We start from the raw sequence: 22,116 nt of genomic DNA, 5'->3' as shown, positions 1-22,116 counted from the left end.
CGATGGATTTTAAATGTAGGCATTTTAATGGTTATTATAAGTTTTATAAGCTAAAAATAATAATAATAATAATAATAATAATAAATTAAGCCAAAATCACAAACGTAAAGCCTACAAATTCTTCAGCACTGATGATAATTTTCACCCAAATAATATTTAAAATACGACATTCTTATTTAAAGCAACAATGCACGCTCAAGTCCCGCCCACCGTGTTACATGCTGACCGTCTCTCTGTAACGTTGCAAGTGTGATTTATTTCTGTGATGCACATTAGTAGGAAGTCAAGTTTCTTTGTCATTTTATATCTTAAAATGTCAACTATGGCGATAAAATAATACTGTTATCACAGTCGAGTCTGAGTGACTTAGTCGGACCGAGCTAGAATTATGTTGCCTGGCGTGTTTTATGCCTTAATGGCCGGGTTTCTGGCAGCTTTAGCATCATCTTCTGCGAAGTTGTCCCTGGGTGCTGATTATCTGAAAGATGTGTGCGAATCAGGGCTGAAGATCTGGACAGATGGACAGGAGAACACTGATGGAGTTGATCCCACAGCTTGTGACTGGGTAAGAAATGTGGTGTATATATGAATATACATATTTCAGTGTAATGAACATGATGTCATTGATTGCAGTTACATATACCCCTGCGACTGCTTTGTGGTGGTCTTCTGTTCACCTGCAATGCTGTGATGTGGACCTTCTTCGCCAAAGCACTCAGGCACTCGTCTTCCTCTGCCCGAGCCACTGTGACAACCACTGCCTCAAATTTTATATCCTCTGTGAGTTTTTTTCCCCTCAAATTAATTTGAGAAAGCGGTTATTTAATGATTTAATGTTGTCTTTTTTCCAGGCTTTTCTTGGACACGTGATCTTTGGTGAAACTCATGCCAAGCTGTGGTGGGTTGGCATGATTTTGACCCTGACAGGGCTTTACGTCTTGCATGGATCAACTTCTCAGGCTCCACAGGAAAATGTGGATAAGAAAAATGATTGACAGAAGAAAACAGGGAGCAACAAGTCCTTATCCAATGCCTGAAGTGAAATCAGTCAAGTGAAAAAGCACTAAGAGCTAACAAGAATTATTTATGCACATTGTATGATAGAATTATCTATGCTAAATGTATATATTTTTTCCGTCAGGATTGCTTATGTAGTTAACTTATTTTGCTGCATCAGTGAAAATAATGTGAAAAAATTACACGATGCAAAGCCTTGAAATGTGTATGACTTCAAGCCTATAGTCATGCAATGGACTTGCGCCATTTCTTGTTTATAATAAATCAGTTTATACTCTTGTTTATTACTATGACTTGAAATATGTTTGTGACGTATATTTGGATATTTGACCAAATGCAGCTGTGGATCTCAAATGAAATTTTGTTTCACCTCTCATCTTTCTCTGAAACATCCTTTTTCAATTTCAATTCTTCCAAAGTAAAACTTGAACTAGCACTCCAGTCAGAACAGGGTAGTCAAAAGGATGCACACACTGCATAAATGTTTTTGGTTATTAAATGACTACTGTGTGTCAAACCACTGACCTGGACTCTATTTTAAAGGAAACCCCAACCACAAAAGCAGCATCTATTGAGCACAGCAGGACATTATCATGTATTCTACTCAGAAATCACATCTGAAAGTTGACCTGGAATTCCGTGGGTGTATAATATCCCACTTGCAACCACACTTTTATTCAAACAACAATGGACTTGTAAAAACAGCACATTTATTTGAAGAACCTTAAATCGAAAGTGTGCAGCCATGAGGAACATCGGGTAATGGAAGAAATCCAGAACATAACAAATAACAATAATGCATCCAGTAATGGAAAGATGCACAGTTATAGAATATTTTTAAAAAAGGCCATAAATACAATAAAAAGAAAGAACAATGCCATAGAACAACACAATTTTAAAATATCAGTGAAATCCTGGAATGATACAGCAAGTCATACATTTTGTAAGTCTTGCAAATTATGGAAAAGGCTCGAAAGGTCTACAAATGAGCACCATATGTTTATATTGTCTGATTCTGCACCTGAACTTGTATATTCACTGCAGCCATTTTATAGTGTTTCAATGCCAGGCGATTTAAAATAAAAATCTTGTGATATATTAAATTATTTCATACATAGACACAACTATTTAACTGTGATGATGCATCTTTATAGTGTCCTATATGGAAGAATTCACTTCAGTTACTTAATACAGAATTATTAATATACTAGGTCTTATAAAACATATAGATATACCAAACTAAAAGACATCACTGCTCCAGGAATAGCAGGCATAATAAAGTACATGCTATGTGACATTGTCAGGAGCTCAATCTCTCTATGCACAGTGTAAGTTTCTCTTTAGAAGAGCTAGCTGTAGTTTTGGTTTTAAATACTGCTTTAAGGCACTTTGGTACAGTACGTAAATATTTTTTTCCATAGGTTAAAAAAACAAGTCCAAATTCAAATGTCCACAGTGGTCTCTTTGCAAGTCCAAGGCAGGAAATGTGCCATTTGAGTGTCAGGGTTTTTGATCTAATGAGGCTACAAAGGAATCTCAATCACATCCTCCTCAATGATTTCACCCTGTGGGAACATGGGAACAGGATCCAAAGTATCTTTTTGGCATGAGAGATCTGTGAAAGGACTCAACCAGGCCATAGAAAGAGGCCCTCCGAACGCTGACTTCATAGCTTCCCAGGAAGGAGTCTTCTCCCATGTAGGGTCTTCACGCTTCATCTTTTCAATGCCCTGAAAAAAGAAAAACACCGCTGTGATTCTTTAGAGAGATATGAAATAATACACTCCATAAATAGATGGAAAACATCCATATTGGCAAAAAAATAACTTAAAATTCCACTGATTGAACCGAAAAGGAAAGCAAATGGTTAACATGCTAAAAAAAAGAAAAAAAGCATGGGGAGCGTTTCATTATACTCATGCACCTGCGTGCTTCTGGTGTTTAATCTTTAATATGAAATAAGCCGACTTGAAGAAATGGCTCGACTTTCACTTTATGGCACAAATTAAAAACACATGGAGCATGCAGCATGCCTTCACATTCCAAATGAGGTATCTAAAGGAAAAGAAAAACAGACCATCTTAAGTAGCATGCATTGTGTCTTATGAACAAATGTGTCTTTATACCGGTAGCAATCAAAGCTTACCTCCATCTCCCACCAATCAAACAGGGACATCAGCCTAATTTAATACTAAATATAATTAGTTGCTTTTTCATTTATTTTAATTCCCAAAAATACAAAGATTTGATATTTCTGAGCAAGGGAACTACTCAAAAGAATAAAAAAGGAGAAAACTAGGTTAGTGTCAAAGACAGACAGGAAGTGGACAGGAAGACAGAGACCAAGCAAATTTGAAAACATTTGGATCTCTTGAGAGATTGCAACAGTGATTTAGCAATGCGAATGGCATTTTAGCAGCTGATTTTCATGTCATTAGACTGGATTCACTTATGGCTGTGCATTTAGAAAATCCACTGTCAGACACTTTGACACATTTTCACATAAAGCACTAATGACCGAGTGTTCAGGTTTTTAATTATTTACCATTTGTCAAAAAAAGAACAGAATGATTGTCTTTTTCATACACACTTAAAATTTCAAGCACATATCATCCGTTCATCAGAACAAAAAAGTATATTAATAAAATGTATAATGCAATTAACCAAAACAATGGCAACAATGGTAAATGTTTTCAAAAACATACAATTTTTTTTTTACGCCTGTTCCTTTCTTAAACATTTCTGCAAACCAAGTTTATGGAAACATACCAAGTAAATCAGCTCTAAAAAAAAAAGTACAGTGTATATTGAGTATAGGAAGTAAATCTGATAGGGCAGCCGAGTAACATCAGTACTGTTATCACTCAAAATCTTATTATGTGTAACAGCAAATGTACTCATGATATCTCAAAACACATTTGTTACATTTATAAAGTAATTATCATTTAATTGGAATTATTTTCAAATGTTAAGAATCAAGGGTGTAGAAATGAGCTGACAATGCACTGATTATGGAATTTAATAATAGATCAATTCTGTTTTACAATAATTGTGAATGTAAAAAATAGTGTATCGCTTTATCAATATTTGTCAATACTGTCTTTTTAGTTACATTTCTGTTTATATTTCTGCATCATTTAGTATAGAATCACTTGAATCCAAGCTTTGTCAGACCATATTTATACCCCTGTATATTATTTATACACTTTTTATATTTTGTATACAGCCAGTGTCAATAAGGCCTGTTCACACCAAGAATGATAAATATAAGGATAACTATAACTATATGTCCTTAACAGCAGCTCTGTTTTTATAAGTGGTTTTAAATGCTCAAGCATTCTGATTCTTATTGGCTGTTACTGTTTTTAATAATTCATGAGCTGGAAAAAAAGAGTGATTCCAATGATATTGTTCCTCGGTGTCATTATTGTTATAAACTAGATGTAGTGTGGACTTCACTATCCTCACAGAATGATTTATAGTTATCATTACAGTTATCGTCCTTGGTAAAAACTGCCTTTAAACGTTTCTTTTATCTGTCAGCATAATAAAACATTTTATTGAATGGTTGTCAGTGCTCTTACATTGTTAACCAGGAAAGGGCAGGAGTATATAGTGTAGCTAGGTATAAAAAAAAATAACATATTGTTTAAAAATACCTTCAGAAAGTAGGTTCTCATTGTGGACAGTCTGGCAAGATTACAATAGTGATTATATTAGCATAAATTGGCTTCTATTATCTGCGCAACACTCATCTTCATTTCAGTGTAGCTAGGCAGAGATGCTTGAGATTATGACACGATAAAGCATCCACTTTCTCTTCTAAATTAAAATAAACAGAGGCAAGGATAATTGGATATGCAATGATTTGTTCCCTGAAAAAAAATGATGACGAAGGTGATTTAGTCTCACTGCTGAATGCTTCGTTGATTACAAATAAATTAAAAGATGGTGTTTATAAGGGCAGTCCAAGTGCACTCGAGTCTCTAGCTTAAAGCTTCCTGAGCTCAGACCACATACTGGTAGGGGTCAGCTTTCCCGTGGTCAGGTGTGGAAAACGGGCTAAACCATGCTATCGAGAAGGGGTGTCCGAATACCGCCTTCATGTTCATCCATTTTGTTTTTTTAGCCCATCTTCTCTCTTCCTTTTTCAACTGCTCTATGCCCTAAAAACAAGAGATAACCGAGACTTCAGAGTGTGTGAATATTACAAACCAATAGAGGAAAAGAACAACTGACCCATTCCATAAAACAAAGAACTTCATCCAAATGTTTATTTTAAATCAGTTTATCTAGTGATTTTCACAGTGAACGGTCACATCACTATGGTTATGCTCATAATACAATACTAGCATACTGCTTAGTCTATTCAGTGCAGTATACACTGCATACTGCCCACTTATTTTTATTAAAAGATTGTGGCGTATAATGTATTATATAACGGTATGCATCTCAAACAGTAATGTGCTAAAATGGTACTGTAAATGTTATTTAACAGATAACTGTTTTTTAGCATTTTTAATCCAGTTGTATGTAAAAATGTCTCGACTCTCCATATTCCAATCAAATAAGGATTCAAGAAAGAGAGGTGGTATTGGTTCAGGTTTATTCATCATACTGGAAGAATACGTAAAACTGGGAGCATTTTATTTTGTAATGATGTGTTGCATCCAGTATTCATCTTATTTTCATCACAATTTTACCAAAGGTTTTCTAAAAAAATATACATTAAATACAAAATTTAAAAAAAAAGTATTTTTCAAATGTAACACCTTGAACTGTGGGAATTTTGCATACAGAACACAATATACACTACCTTCAAAAGTCTGGGGTCAGAAAGATTTTATAATGTTTTTGAAAGAAGACTCTTGGGCCCCGTTTACACTAGTGCGCTTTCATTTTAAAACCGCGTTTTAGAATGAAAACGATCCCCGTTTACACTGGCGTTTCAGAAACAATCTCCATCTACACTACACAACCGAAAACGCATGTCACGTGACCATTCATGTAGGTACAACCATAGCTATGTATAGGTAGATTTCCTATTATTTAGATGGCGGACGCATCTGCGTGCTTGGAGCAGTCGAATGGGGGAATCTACCCATACACATCTATGGGTACAATAACGAGCATGATGGGGAAGTCGTGGCCTAATGGTTAGAGAGTCGGACTCGTAATCGAAAGGTTGCGGGTTCGAGCCCCCGGCCGGCAGGAATTGTAGGTGGGGGGAGGGAACGTCCAGCGCTCTCTCCACCCTCAATACCACGACTGAGGTGCCCTTGAGCAAGGCACCGAACCCCCAATTGCTCCCCGGGCGCCGCAGCATGGCTGCCCACTGCTCCGGGTGTGTGTTCACGGTGTGTGTGTGTGTGTGTGGATTTGTTCACTACTCACTGCTGTGTGTGTGCACTTGGATGGGTTAAAGGCAGAGCACCAATTTCGAGTATGGGTCACCATACTTGACAATACGTCACGACTTTACTTTACTTATGATGTTATTGTTTACATGGTCTCAAAGAATACGCAGTGCGAATGTGGGCAGCCATCGTTTTCAAACGTCTCCGTTTTGGTCCGTTTACACTGAAACGCAACCCCAGAGTTTTCAAACTAAAACGGGGTCTGCAGCAGTAGACCATTAGCATCTCGCTCAAAAATGACCAAAGAGTTTCGATAATTTCCCTATTTAATGATTGACTCTTCTACAGTCACATCGTGTACTAAGAAAATCGCAACTTTTAATTTTCCGTCGGTCTTAGTACACAATGTAACTACAGAAGTGTCAAGTTTTAAATAGGAAAATTATCGAAACTCTTTTGCCATTTTGATGACCAAATGCTAATGGTCTAATCCGATTCAATGATCTATGCTAAGCTAAGCTAAAAGTGCTACATCCAGACCCGGAGATCGGCTGAATGGATTCAAAAACGGTAAAACTCAAATGTTTAACTCTTGGGGAGTTATAAAATGAGCCTATTTCCAAAAAAAGTGGAGTGTTCCATTAATATTTTTGAGGATTGATTTTTAGGATTCTCTGATAAATAGCCAGGCATCTTCCTCTGAACAAATTTCTGGCTGCATCTATAGAACAGGAATATGTGTGGATTGTGTTATCAGGTCAGCTGTTAAAAGTTCACAAGACCATGTGTTATGCAAGTACGTTGACCAAAGCACTGGATAGTTTGGACTCATGTGTCAAGTGTCACCAATTTATAGCATATTTTAATAATAACAAGGTATGGTATGTGGCAAAAAACAGAATGGATGTATGCAACTATTATTTAATACACAGTGACCTAGTTATACTTGTTGCATATGTGTTACATTTCACATCAAGCACGATAGCATTTTTTGGTAAAACCGTCCACACGCATTAACCTAAAAATAACAATATCAGACCACAAGCACTACCTCTACCACGTTCACCCACTGCTGAAAGGAAGCGATATCTTACCGTCTCATCTGTGCAGATGGAATGGACTTGGGTGCCAAACATCACAGAGGTGAAGATGAGGAAGAGGAGGCCCTCAAAGCACAGGAGGATGAGGAGGATGACAGTGGCTGGAGGGGAGAAGGTACTGCACTCTGGGGTCAGGAGAGGAGAGGGAACACATACAGCCTTAACACACATACAGCTATACATTATACTAACACCACTATAAAATCCAAGGTTCATTTTGTCTATGTATAACTGTTTGTAACAAGGAGAAAAATAAAAAAAGAGGGTTTGTGCGTATGAATATCTGGCAACACATCTGTATGTGTATGTGCAAACTGGGACACAGCAGGCTTGACAAGCATCGAAACACATCAGCACATGGGTTAAGAGATTTGATCATTTCACCAAGCTTGGTTAGCAATATACCAGTGACCTGTTTGAAAACACCATTGGTAACACTGTTGTTTTTTGGGGGGTTTCGTTTGGATTGCCATTTATATGCTACTGTTCAAATGGGTCAATAAGATTGGTTTCATATTTCTGAAAGAAGTCTCATAATCAGCAAGATTGCATTTATTTGATCAAAAATACAATCAAGCAGTTGACGGTAGCCATTGACTTCTATTGTATGGAACAAAATACTATGGAAGTCAATGGCTACCGTCAGCTGTTTGGTTACAAGCATTATTCAAATATTTTCTGTTATATTCAACAGAAGAAAAACTCATACCGGTTTGGGACAACTTGAGGGGAAGTAAAAGTATTTTAATTTTTGGGTGTCAATCTATTTAGATTTTTGTTTCTGACTAAAACTATAAACAGGCTTTTCTCTTGTAAATAACCTGTACTTTGAGTATATTTGCTAGCAGCAAACACAGGTTGAAAAACTTATGCAAAGCTGAATAAAATTGTATATAAAATTATCACTGGAGCTGTGGTAGGGAGATAAGAATGTCCTCCAACAGCTCGAGTTTGAATCTGCGTCTCCTTCTTCATTACCGGTCCACTTTTTGTACTAATAAAAATGACATATTACATTTACATAATACTGTTTGTCCATCATAAAAAAAAACAAATATTTTCTGTTCCCACACACATTAACTTCCACATGCACACAGACCATGGTCTAAGTTTAGATTAGATTAGATTCAACTTTATTGTCATTGCACATGTGGGTACAAGGCAACGAAATACAATGATACTTATGATACTTTTATGGTGCTTTTGCATGCTTTTTAGAGATTAAAATAGTTACATTGTAATCAAATGGAAAAAATAACCAGTGTATTCAATGTACTGGAAAGAAATACACGTTTGAAACGAATTTACACTTTTGGGTCTCTTTAAGAAGTACTTATCTGTTTTTGCAAAGGTTGGAATGCTTTTTCCAGTAGATAACTTTCTAAATTGCATGCCTGCCATCTGACCCTGACATCTAGAGGTCACAGGGGTCAAGTTATCAGTCTTTCCAACAATAACTTGCTTTTATTACTTACTTGTCCAGTCATCTTCAAAGCAGTAGAGAAAATGAAAGACCACCATGACCAAGGCATGCAGAGAGATCAGGGAAATGTACATCTGAAAAACACACCAACATTAGATGTTTGTTAGTGTTGGTTTCAAATACCCAGAATGAAATAAAACATACAAATAAATCCCTAGTGAAAACATTACAATCAATTTAATATTAATGATGCTTCCAAATTGAGAAGGAAGTTAATTGAACTATTATCAGAAAGTCCAGAACTAGTTGCATTAATTTGCAATGCTTACAACATGTGGCTAACACAATTGTGTCTGTGGTATTTTTAGAAGTGTGCATGATAGGCCGTTTTAATACTTACTGTGAAAAGCACAAAGTACTTCTGGTTATTTTCCCCGACACAATTGTTTACCCAAGGGCAATGATGATCCATCTTCCGTATACAGCGCTTACAAACACTAAAGTGAGTTTGAAAAGAGGGGTGGAGAAAAGCAAGAGATGAAAGAGTCACCTTAACACTTCCAAACAACTGAAAGACTGTAACTTAATAGTTTGAAGATATGGCTTTCAAAAATATTGAGCTTCATGTACAGGGGTTGAAGAAAATAACGTGAACACTTATTATTACAGTGGTTAATATCATTTGTGTTACAATGAAAACATTGCTATTATCTTTAATGATCCTTTTTGTTGTCATATGCATATCAGTGTTGTATGAATTGTGTTCAGTTCAAGCCGTGGGTGAAATGGTAGACAAATCATAAAAACCTGTTTAGCGGGAGCTTCTGTAAATTTATCAGCTCAATTGTTTGCCGTTTTATAGTGTTGTTTAGTTTTCCAGTCTTTATGATCATGACTGCACACATAAAGCATGGGAAGACTTCATAACGAAGAAAAATAATAGGCGGAACCCAAAAGTGAATAATAGAGACTGTCAAACACTAAGGAGGATCCTGTCCAAACGACATAGAACAACTGCCGCAAAGTGACAGCAAACCTCAATAGACTACAGAGAACTTCACAAAACCAGCATCCAAGAAAGAGCTGCAACTGCTAAAACTTTAATCACAGACACAAATGCTAAAATCAGAAAGAAAATTATGTCATTTATAACAAAACTTGGACAGCTGGAACGTCCTGGCCAGCTCAATCACCCAACTTGAATATTAACAAACCACCGTGGGCAGTTTTGGAGATGCAAATTCCCTCCTTCCACATCTCTGAAACAAATGGCAGATAATGACAATCCAATGGAGACTATTCTGAAGTTGTATAAGAAGGTTGAAAACTGTATTAAAGGCAAATATGGTGGTACAACACCATAATAATGAAATATTGCAACTCCTGTATATACATGCACACTAACTCAGAACATGACTATGTTATAAGGAATGTACAAATGGTAATAGAACAGAATAGAATCTGAAATTATCTCAATGCAGAAAAAAAAAACATTGACAGTAATATAACCATGATGAATAGCGCTGCTACCGTTACGCATCTACGTCTCCATATGCTCCTGTCTCACCTGCAGTGGTGAGCTCTATCCGGCTTAATACTGCAGCACTTGGGACATTTGTAAACCACCTGGCCTGGCTTCAGCTGCAAGCTCTCGATGTACTCCTTTGTGGCGTTGCCCTTTGGCACGGCTCCCTAAGAAAGCATCAGGCAACTTCAGCAACATTTTAATAGCAGTATGGGAAGCATTTATGACACCTTGCTGAAGGTTTAGGGAAAAAATAACACCACTTTTCTTAAAATGCAAGCAAGCTACAGTGATGACACTTATTTCCCAATGTGTGTGTGTAAAACACATATATGCAATATTAATAATTATATAATATTATAATTTTTATGTGAGATATAATCCCACATAATGGGGGCAATCATCTCCCCTACCCAGTAGACACCTCAAAAGCATTGATTATTACAGGTAAAAACCCACCGGGTCAGTGCACATGGCTCTGAAATGAGATGCCAAGGCGAGGAAGGCCAGGCTGTTGAAGAGGGTGCCATTCACCACGCTGTAGGTGAGGTTCTTCGATGGAAGCAGCATGACGAACAGCACGACGAACTCAGCAAAGAAAACGAGAAGCCAAGTAATGATCGCACAAACGATGCCGCAGGCATCTTTGATGAACCACATGTTGTTCTGTCGCTCATGATAGGGAGGAAGACACTGTACGGGCTGCAGGCCACTGGCCTGCCTCTCGACGTCCCTGAAACGCGGCACTGGACTTCTCATCCTACCACAGAGATGCCATCCTGTCAGGGATGATGGAAAAAGAGACAAAGATGGATAAACTACCTCATTACATCACAAAAGTTAGTGCACAGTCTATTTTGAGTTCACAGAAAACCATGGTAAGCAGAACAAAGTATAGATTTAGTATAGTATTTAGACAGTGTTTCTCAACCAAGGAGCTTTAAAAATTCCAAAGAGACTGACTGTCATTTTTATTTAAGAAACAGAATTCTTATGCTCTTTATAAACCTGGATATACATGGGAATTAAAAATGTGACTTCTAGATCTGGAAAAGTCATGGAAATTAAGAAAATTATAAAAGGTCATGGCCATCTTTAGTTATGTCAAGATATAAATGTATTTGTGATTACAAATGATCTTGAATTGTGACTATAAAATAATAATAATAATATATATATATATATATATATATATATATATATATATAAAACCCTGAAAGGAAAAAAAATACAGAAAAGTCATATAAATAATTAAGTGTAAAAGTGTAAACTGTGGGGAGCTTGGAGTAAAAATGTTGAGAAGCACTGGTTTAGTAGACAGAGAAGGTCATATTTAGTGGATGCAGCCGTATGGAAGCTGCGGTCTGACAGATAAGTCACTTGAGCAGAACCAACAATGTCACTAGAGGACACACTGTAGTTTTCACAGTTTTTTTTTTTCTTTTTTTCCCTCGCTTTATGGCCCACAAATCAATACTACATCCAACTTGTATGCCTACTGATGGCATTCCTGTTTACTTGGGTCCATAATGAGACAGTCATGCATTGTTCAAGAGTGCCATACATTATTTAGCAGTAACATTATGCGTTTCAAAATGTGTAAAAAATTATTTACTTCACCAAACAGCCCAAAATCTGGTTTGTAAAGTCAAAGCAGCAAAAACAGGAAATAATATCACAATGGCGTGAATTTCTCTGTGCCGAGATATCATTAATAACACATACAACATCCAAGCGCACCGTTTATCATATTATTACATCTCATGAAATAGTAAGTGTATTGCATAACAGTTCATAATAACGCGATTTTGACTGAATTCAATAAGCCAGCTGTGTATGGAAACCTGCGCTACCTGACCATGGCGATACTCACATTTTTTGGCGACACTGGTGCTCCTCGCGTTTGCTCGCCCACTCAAGGCCGAGAAGATCCAATAATGCATGGATCACGCCAGCAGGGGAACATGTCTGAGATTAGTGTTTTAACAAAAATTGTGGTTTACCCGATTATTGCACGGGGGCTGGTGAAATGCTGCATTTTCGTGCGGAGCCAGCTCCTCCCTTCACTGGAGAAACTGATAGAAAGCCACACCTCCCTTTCACTAGAGGCGCAACCGGATCACGATCCGAAATGGAAACCACTTCTAGAAAACGAATCGTTGGATTGCTAGGCGTTGTCTGGGAGACTGAAGCTTAAGGTCTTTTATTTGGGGGAGCTTGGAGGCTCAGACAGCCCAATATCTCATTGAGCCGCATTCAAATCTCAGGGTGTTTTTATACTATTAGATATATTTTTTTAGTATTGAAAGTATAATCGTTTAAAACTGCTACTTCATAAGAATTCGAATCTGGTACAAAAATGAATGTCAGCACGAAAGCGTCTTGTAAAATTACTTTTAAAATATAGTCCTTCCAGTAATCACAAACGACTGTGATTGGTTCGTCCTTCCAGCGCAGAGAAAAGTAACAGGTACCTCGTGATATGATTGTATACCTGGCACTTGTGGACACTGAGAAAACTTTAATAGCGATTGTTTAAAAAAAAAATGAAATAAAATAAATAAATAAATTTCAGATTTAAGAATAGATAGATAGATGATAGATAGATAGATAGATAGATAGATAGATAGATAGATAGATAGATAGATAGATAGATAGATATTAATACTATCTATAGATAGTATTATTATTAATATTACAAACATTTAATATATATAGTCTTTACAAACATATATAAATTTCATTTTGTTTCTCTTAAATAAAAATATGTATGTCAAAAGGAGTTAATTAAAACTGTCATATAATTTTATCTCCTTTCATTTTATGACCCAGTATTGATTGCACTGTCTGTTACTGAAATCAATGTGTGCAAGACTCATTATATTTATATTTTTATGTTTTTATTTAGTACATTTAGAACGGACTTTTATTGTGTGGAATGGCAGAAAATTTAAAGCGTCCCTTAAAATAAATGTGGGTTGCCAAGTTGCAAATGGACATTCAAGTTAAACCAAACAAAATATATTGTTTGACGAAACCATACGGATAATTTTATTTAATTTATTACTAATTGTAATTTTAATTAAATGTATATTTGTATTTTGTATTATCTGCAGGAACAGCTCCTACAAAATAACCATGGTTAATTATTCTTGTTGTATATCACTGGGACAACAGGTGTTTCTTCTTCTTCTTCTTCTTCTTCTTCTTCTTCTCTTGTCCATAAACACAAATTGTGTAATTAAATATTTTCCCGACACCAAAAATTATTTACACGCTTTAACCCAGGAAATTATTTTATGCGGACAACCTGGCAACCCACAGACTACAGTTCCCTGTTGGTGTGAGGTGGTACAATGAAGGGACGATGGCTGCTTGCATCAGAGTAATATGGATGAGAATGACCACCTTGACAGCTGCTATTCATGATGGTTCTGCTTTCCTGAATGCTTTCTTTGTCAAAACACACTAATCTCCCTGTTTCGTCCCATCTGTAAAGGTCAAGTGTTGTATTTACCTCAGTCTGCTAGCCCCGTGCTATGATTTTATCCACATCAACTCTCTTTAATTGACCTGACCGGTGAGTAGCTACATGGATATTCACCGTTTCATAACGCATACACGCTCTCTGAATGTAAACTAAACCGAAGTAACCTCATTAGGCAACATAGATGTTTAGTTAGCTGGCTTTGCTTGTAACGTTAGCTAACATTAGCAATTGCTATTGCAGTGCATTTGCTTCCTTGATTGTTGTTGGTAAAGGTCAATATGGCAAATTGGATAAAGTAAAAAAGCATTATATAATATGTATGGATCATATTAAACCTCAGAACGTTTGCTAATTATGCAAATAGCATTAGTGTCCAAGGACATTGCATGGATTCTTACAGTACCTAATCATGTCTGAAGTGTCGACGTTGCTTGTTTAAATTATTTGAGGTTTGATGTGTTTGTGTTTTAAAAGTATGAATTAATGCACACCCTTTTTCCCTGTATTCTTTGACTCTGTTTAGATATCACTCATAACATGGCCATCACACAGTTTCGACTTTTTAAAATATGCACCTGCTTGGCATCTATTCTCTCTTTCTTGAAAAGACTGATTTGCAGGTGCGTATTAATCTCTTTTGTTCAATTTCTTGCATATTCATCTTGTAGTTTGTCAGTCTGAAACTTGTTGACATAGAGGCATCTAGAGATGAATGCATGTCCCTTACAGATGTGATGCTGTGAGCAATGAGTTTCCTCTGCTGTGTTTTTACTGTTGTCTTTTGTTAATTTAGGACTGGAAGGTCACGCAAGCTGAGTGGGGATCAGATCACCCTCCCGACCACAGTTGATTATTCCTCTGCATCAAAACAGGTTAGAAAATGCATCATGCTGGAGACTGTGTCATGAATATTTACAATAATGATTGCTTGAGAAATGGGTCATAAGATAAATACTTTGCATAGAGAAAGTACTTTTTTTTTTTAGGGCAAATTCATACAATTAATTTTCTTTTGAACTTACTATTTATCAAAAAATATGTATCACAGTTTCCACCAAAATAATAAGATTTTGTTTGTGAGCAACAGGATCATGTGACTGAAGACTGGAGTACTGGCTGCTTAGAATTCAGCTTTGCCATCACAGGAATAAATTATATTAAAATATAAAACAGTTAACACACAGTACACCTCAATGCCAAATTAAGAAACTATATGCTTTTTTTATACTATACTTATTATGTTTAAGACTAGATATGAACAAAATGCCATTAGCATCAGAAGCCGCATTTTTTCATAATTTCATAATGTATGTAAATGAAGTATTCCTCTCAGTTTGAGAGAGCTTTTTGAAACCGAGCATGTCCGAATGGTTAAATTGTCATGTAGGTCCTTCTTAGAAAGAAGCCACCCATTTTTATGCTTCAGTGAGAATAACGAAAATAAAGCACACTTTCACTTAGAAATAAACTGGACAGATGACTATTACTACTGTTGGCCTTTGCTTGATTAAATGTGACCCTGGACCACAAAACCAGTCTTAAGTCACTGGGGTATATTTGTAGCAATAGCCAACATTACATTGTATGGGTAAAAATTATTGATTTTTCTTTAATGCCAAAAATCATTAGGGCATTAAGTAAAGATCATATTCCATGAAGATATTTTGTAAATTTCTTATTGTAAATGTATCAAAACGTAATGTTTGATTAGTAATATGCATTGCTAAGAACTTAATTTGGTCAACTTTAAGGCGTTTTTCTCAATATTTAGATTTTTTTGCACCCTCAGATTCCAGATTTTCAAATAGTTGTATCTCGGCCAAATATTATCCTATCCTAACAAACCATACATCAATGGAAAGCTTATGTATGCAGATTTCAGATGATGTATAAATCTCAATTTGAAAAAATGGACCCTTATGACTGGTTTTGTTGTCCAGGGTCACAAATGAGTGAATGTTTGTTGTATAATTCAATTCAGCCAGAGATTGAGGAGTGGAGCTCATGGGATGAGGAAGCCCCAACAAGTATTAAAATTGAAGGTGGCAACGGGATAGTTCCACCTCCACAGAATGAAGATGAAGAAGAAGAGCCAGACTACTTCAAAGATATGGCTCCCACCATCAGGAAAACACAAAAAGTAGGTTGATTATTAGGAGGGGTTACATCTGCTGTTGGTTCATTGTTATTTATTTATTTCTCTCTATCTTCTGTCCTAATTTTTATTTTATTTTGTCCTATAGTTATATATTTTATGTTTTTACATCTTAGTAACTCTGCTTCTCTTGCTTTCTCTCTTAAAAACAAGAAAAACACATTTTTTTTTAAACAATTAGTTTCTTTAGTTAGGCCAAGTGGAAATTAATTTCTTATTGAAGTAAGAGACTTTTATAATTTAATTTGAAAAATTCAAGAAAGTCTTTTGGTTTAGTCTACGGGGCAGTCCTAATGGATAGAGAGTCGGACTTGTAACCCGAAGGTTGTGGGTTCGAGTCTCAGGTCCGGCAGGGATTGTAGGTGGGGGAGTGAATAACCAACACTCTCTCCATCCTCAATACCACGACTGAGGTGAGACCCTTGAGCAAGGCACCGAACCCCCAACTGCGCCCCGGGTGCCGCAGCATTGGCTGCCCACTGCTCCGGGTGTATGTTCACTACTGTGTGTACACTTGGATGGGTTAAATACAGAGCACAAATTCCGAGTATGGGTCACCATACTTGGCCACACACTACTTCCCCCTTTCCTTGATTGCAAGTTGAGTTGCATTCTGAACATTCTTTTGTGGGAAGTCGTGGCCTAATGGATAGAGAGTCGGACTTGTAACCCGAAGGTTGTGAAGAAGAAGATGAGGCAGAGCACGAATTCCGAGTATGGGTCACCATACTTGGCAGTACGTCACTTCACTGGTTTTGAGAATAACAGTTTTCACCTTGTGATGAAAAAGGGCCAAATATTATTGAAGCACTAGTGCGGTTTTAGTGCTGACCTTCTCGTTCCCATTTTTGTGTAATGTGCAATATCATTCAAAAGTTGAGTCAGTAAAATTTTTATTTAGCAAGGCTGCAATAAATTGAAAATGTCTCACAGTTTTCAACAGTAATGATAATAAAAAGAAAGTAATCATTGCCATTTTGTGCTCTTTTTCCAGATTGTCTTGAAGAAAAGGGAACCTCTGAATTTCTCTATGCCAGACAGCTCCTCGGGTTTCTCCAGCCGACTAGCTGCCACTCAGGACATGTCCTTCATCCAGCCCTCTGTGAGTGATACACTGTAACAGTGATAATCACACAGTTGCAATTCACACTTTAAATCAACAAAAAAAGATTTATTGAGAGTCCTCCAATTCATATGACGAATGTTTCTGTGTGCTGCAGGCGGAGCTGGGGGACCTGGACACCTGGCAGGAGGACACTAATGCCTGGGAGGATGAGGCAGATGCAGCCTGGGAGGCAGAGGAAGTGCTGAGGTAAGCTACCTTACCAGCTGACTATGAGGGGATCCTGTACAACATAACATTTTTTCTGGTTCTGCAGACCTGCCAACCTGTACGCATGACCTCTTAGTACGCTGGTATGATTTGTCACTCTAAACTACGCAAAAACCTGGTCCATGCACAAGACTCAAAACAAGCAACAGAAAAAGATGAAGAGTTCAACCAATCAGCTTTTTTTGGGGGGGGGGGGGGGGGGGGGGATTTTAATAATTTCTGTGCGTTTTATTTCCTCTATACTGTATTAAAGGCTGTGTCGATTAGCAGTGGATTATAAATATACTTAATTATTATGAAAATACCTGAGGAAATTTTAAGAACACAGATACATTGTCACAGTCAAGTTTATTGTCTTAATGTTCTCTTTGAATGTCATTATGCAAAGCATTTCTATCTTCTTTTATTCAGTTACAGTGATAGCAGGATGCTTTTGTCCATATTAGGGATTTCCTGGAGTGTCATCAGTTCTATTACTTCTGTGAAGCATACATAGATTTTTTGCGCGAGGGTGCCCTCAGGCAACCAGTATGAATGAAGCAGACATGCCATGTGTTTATAGCACTAGATAATGGCCAATCCTTAAAAATAATACTTCTCTCAAAGGAAATTTGAAGAAGACATATGAAAATCCATGTTTTTCTACAGTGTACAGAAGTTTTTTTTTTTTTTTTTTAAATAGAATTTAAAAATCGCAAAAAATAACTCTGATGTGCCCAACCATCAGAACCAAACCAAAAACTGTGGTTAAAAAACCGAGGTATTTATTGAACCGTGGGCTAACTGTATTGTTACATCCTTACTGTTTAGTTTACTCTAAAATACTGTATAACAGGAATATCATAAACTTGAGTGCAGACCCTGAGTACTAACCTATGAAAAATATTTAACATTGTGCCCCCGCCACACTGATGGTACTCAACTTTTTTTTGCAAGGTTGGCAGGTCTGGTTCTTTTTGTTTCCCTTGATAACTGCAATATTGAATCACTGAAGTCACCGTTATTTAAATTATTACAGGTATATTTATATGTATATGTATGCCAATTCACTGTGCAGTCATAAAATCCAAGTCCCGATTTGATTTCTCTCTCTTTTTTTTTTTTTTTTTTTTGATATTGGGACAAAGTCTGTGGAATGGATTTAAACATGTGTTACATATTTTGTAACTGTGCAACTGTGATGGTCTGGTAATAATTGAACTCAAAATATTTTGAGGTAGAATATGGTGGTTTTCATATTTTGTCCACTAGGTGTCAATGTACAAGCACAGTTGTTTTCAACCTCCACTGCATTGTGCCAGATCTTGATTAAAGGGATAGTTCACTAGAAATTCTGTCATTATTTACTCACCCTTATGTCATTCCAAACCTCTGTGCATTTCTTTCTTCTGTGTTACATAAAAGACAATATTATGAAGAATCTTGATAACCGTTTCAGTTCTACCATTGTGTAGATAAAAAATACAATGGAAGTACTGGGAACTGGAACTGTTTGGTTTCTTGTCACTCCAGGTATGGAATGATAAGAAGGTGAGTAAATGATGACAGAATTGTCATTTTTGGGAATGCTCTTTTACTTTGATCTAACATACTGTATATCACATCATATTTGAAAGGGAATGATTTTTGAGTGTATTTACTGACCGCAAACAATAAAGCAGGTTATTGATTTTCAAAACAAATCTCTTTAAACTTATCATAAATGCAATGAAATTTATCTTTCTTTGTCTATCGTGGATACAGGCAGCAGAAGCTGGCTGAGAGAGAGAGGCGTTCAATGGAGCAACAGAGGAAGAAAATGGAGAAAGAGGCACAGAGAATGATGAAAAAAGAGCAGAAGATTGCTGTCAAGCTTTCATAACATTAATATGGCGCACCGGACACTCAAAGCAACAGCCAAACAACTGCTCATATTACATTTGACCTGGTTTTGTCCTTCCCACCACACTGCTGTCCTCACCTCTTTGGGATATTTTTTTAGTCCATTAGCCATCTTGGGGAATTTTTGTTTGTTTGTTTGTTTTTTTCAGGTTTTCTTTTTGTATTGGACTGAACACAGCACAAAGAATCATCCCTTTTGTTTATGAGTTATTGTGACTTCTTACCGTGCGCTCGGTGAAAGAAAAAAACGAAATGTTTTTTTCTGTCAGTATTTATAACACTTGAATGATTTTGTCAAGAAAAATTTTAGATAAGGAATTCCGTTCATTTTTTTGGTTTTGCTTTTTTGCCTCCCACCTGTTTTTCGTCATCAAAGTCTTGTGTCTGTGCTTTAAACACTGGACCTCACCAGAAATGGGTGATATCTCAATATTTCAAAAGAATCAAATTTATGCAACCTTGGGTTTTTGCTCTCCACATTCTATTTAGCCGTCTATCTAATCTGTTGCCATTCTGTTTATCTGATAATCATGGACTTAATTGTGAATAATCCTTATATTTTGATCTTGATTTTTCTAAAGACAACAATTTGAGTCATCTGGGTAAGGAATTAATAATTGTCAGTGGGAATGGAGAGCAGAAATATTCAATATGTACCGAGGCTCGAAGAGAGCGCCTTTAAGAGATGTGGGTTGGTCGTCATGGAAACGCTGAATTTTATAAATATCCAAATTGGCAACCATACTATCTTTTATCTTTATAAGACTGTGTTACTGAGAAGAGCATTGACTAAGAGAAAAGCATTCACCACTTATTTAAAAGCAATTTCAAAGGGAACGACTTTTATTTAGCTATTAAAGAATTTCTTATCTCTTGAAAATGTAGAAATTGCTTATGTTCATTGATAGAATGAGGATGGCGATGATGATGGTGGTGCTGAAATGAACTTCTGCATGCTATGATGATTATTAAGGAACATGAAGCCATGAGAGCCACAGGTACAGATAACAATGAAAAACTGAATAAAATCACACCTTTTGCTATGATTTATGTTTCCCATTCATGCATGCTCATGCCTTTTTAAGTTGTTTTTACAATTTTTCATACTGCAGCCTTAGCTGTAATAAACATTTTGGTTATCTGTTCAGTGGTTTATCTTTATTCAGAGGCTTTCAGAATCTTCTACTGTACATGCTCACCGTGCCGTGGTAAAGATGACGTCTTTGGGTCTCTGAACATAATCAACAATAGTAGAGTTTATTTGATCTGTTTGTACTCAGACTGTTAAGATGTTCAATCAGCATCATAAAGCTGAATACATGTGCTATCATTTGTGATATTCAAGGTCAGATGCATTGTCTGGACCGGTGGAATATTCCAGCTCTGAGAATGTGATGTCATAATCCCCATCTGCCTCAGCAACGCCCCCGGCCGACCAACCCTCCCACAGCCTGACCCACTTAGACAGAGAGAGGAAAATAAACTCTGACTGAATTATACATTACATGCTGTCTTCTGCAGCTATGGGCATCGTCATCACACCTGACTTTATGGTTTTCACACGAGTTTGTCTCTGTAATCATCAAGATTTTTGGACCATGTTCATTAAATAAAATGTATATAAACACTGCTGAAAGATTTTATGCACTGGGGGGGGGGGGCACTTCGGTAAAATATTAAAACATTTACAATACATAGTCTGGAACAGAGTAAATAGCTACAGTAACTGTAGTGTCCAACAGCAAGCATTTGCTCAGTCTTGCCATTTCATGCATGCAGGGTTGCATGTTATGCAATAGTCAAGTCCCATCTGGTAGCAGATGTACTGTGTGTTCCTCAAGTGGCCCAGGGGTCCATGCTTGCTGTGTGATGGTTGGTTTTGTCTCAGCTTCTGAATATAGCAGCACTGAGATTCATATACTCCATATATTTTGCATTATATAAAATGTTTTTGGGTTCTTGTGCATGTGTGTGTTTGGGTACCCAGCTGGCCCATTAAAGAAGCATTAATGCACTTCCACTGTTGATGATAGGATTTCTCTTAAAACATATTAAAGTTTAAACATCGTTGTTTCGTCGGTTACTGGCAGTTTTATGTCTCGGTGGTGATTTTTATTAGGCCTAAATGCAACAACATTATTTATTATAATGAAGGTCACATTAGCGCACTGCCTGGTCTTACTATTTTTTTTTATATCTTTTTGCTATTTTTAAGGTCAATTTTATGTAGGCCTATATTGTTGTTTTACCTTAACATACATCTTAAAATATTAAAATCCATCATAGAAAAAAAATTTGAAATAAGGTGAAATAGTTTTCACATTTATTCTAATCTGATCTAAATCTTGGGTTATCGTGCTTCACATTTCACACTGGTTATAATTTACCAGGAGGTTAAAAATAATCCTCCAATCATAAGTTGACTTTTCACACTGTTCATTCCCCTGCCCTGCTGAAAAAAAAACAAAAAAACAATAGACACCATCACAAAATTTGTAATGTTTTTTTTTTTCCAGGTTATAATGGGACTTGTGTTGGTTTTAATGGAAACTGTAGTAATGGACCCAGTGGGTCTCTACTGGTAATTGGTCACCGTCTATTGGTTGCTTGTTAAAACCAATAAATCCTAAATGGAATATGTCCCAAAACACACTACAGAAAACCATTTTTAATGGTTTTAATGGTTAAAAGTTGATGGTTTGTAATGTTTGTAATGGTATTTGTAGTGGAAACCATTCTAGTTTTCTGTGATGGTTCTTTTGTTTTTTCAGCAGGGTGGATTTTTCCCCTCAACAGCCGATACTGTTTACAACACACGGTGTGTTTGTGACTTCC

The 22,116-nt window shown here is 36.6% G+C and overlaps 3 protein-coding genes across 5 annotated transcripts; 2 read left to right on the top strand and 1 right to left on the bottom strand.

Moving 5' to 3' along the window:
- The first annotated feature begins 216 nt into the window (after positions 1–216).
- LOC306887630 (transmembrane protein 42-like) lies at positions 217–1,850 on the top strand. Its single transcript, XM_079445524.1, has 3 exons — positions 217–565; positions 634–780; positions 852–1,850. The coding sequence occupies exons 1-3, from the start codon at positions 389–391 to the stop codon at positions 993–995; spliced, it is 468 nt and encodes a 155-aa protein (XP_079301650.1). The 5' UTR covers positions 217–388; the 3' UTR covers positions 996–1,850.
- On the bottom strand, positions 1,637–12,795 carry LOC306887628 (palmitoyltransferase ZDHHC3-A). 2 transcript variants are annotated; one of them, XM_079445520.1, is made up of 7 exons: positions 12,296–12,795; positions 10,882–11,201; positions 10,465–10,589; positions 9,298–9,394; positions 8,950–9,031; positions 7,469–7,599; positions 1,637–2,747 (listed from the first exon to the last, which is right to left on the bottom strand). In XM_079445520.1, exons 2-7 carry the CDS (start codon positions 11,179–11,181, stop codon positions 2,541–2,543), a joined length of 942 nt encoding a protein of 313 aa, XP_079301646.1. In that variant the 5' UTR covers positions 11,182–11,201; positions 12,296–12,795; the 3' UTR covers positions 1,637–2,540. The 2 variants fall into 2 exon arrangements, with proteins under 2 accessions (XP_079301646.1, XP_079301647.1); XM_079445521.1 differs by lacking the exon at positions 1,637–2,747 and adding an exon at positions 3,533–5,183 and having other exon boundaries at positions 12,296–12,526.
- On the top strand, positions 12,524–20,910 carry LOC306887629 (receptor-binding cancer antigen expressed on SiSo cells-like). Of its 2 annotated transcripts, none has more exons than XM_079445523.1 (8): positions 12,524–12,892; positions 13,922–14,002; positions 14,436–14,532; positions 14,706–14,784; positions 15,894–16,052; positions 17,062–17,169; positions 17,288–17,379; positions 19,144–20,903. In XM_079445523.1, the coding sequence occupies exons 3-8, from the start codon at positions 14,450–14,452 to the stop codon at positions 19,259–19,261; spliced, it is 639 nt and encodes a 212-aa protein (XP_079301649.1). In that variant the 5' UTR covers positions 12,524–12,892; positions 13,922–14,002; positions 14,436–14,449; the 3' UTR covers positions 19,262–20,903. The 2 variants fall into 2 exon arrangements, with proteins under 2 accessions (XP_079301649.1, XP_079301648.1); XM_079445522.1 differs by lacking the exon at positions 12,524–12,892 and adding an exon at positions 13,724–13,807 and having other exon boundaries at positions 19,144–20,910.
- Positions 20,911–22,116: the final 1,206 nt, after the last annotated feature.

Source organism: Barbus barbus (assembly GCF_936440315.1).
Source record: "Barbus barbus genome assembly, chromosome: 21".
Classification (NCBI taxonomy): Eukaryota; Metazoa; Chordata; class Actinopteri; order Cypriniformes; family Cyprinidae; genus Barbus; species Barbus barbus.
Note: the sequence above shows the minus strand (reverse complement) of the source record. Positions and strands in the feature narration are given on the sequence as shown.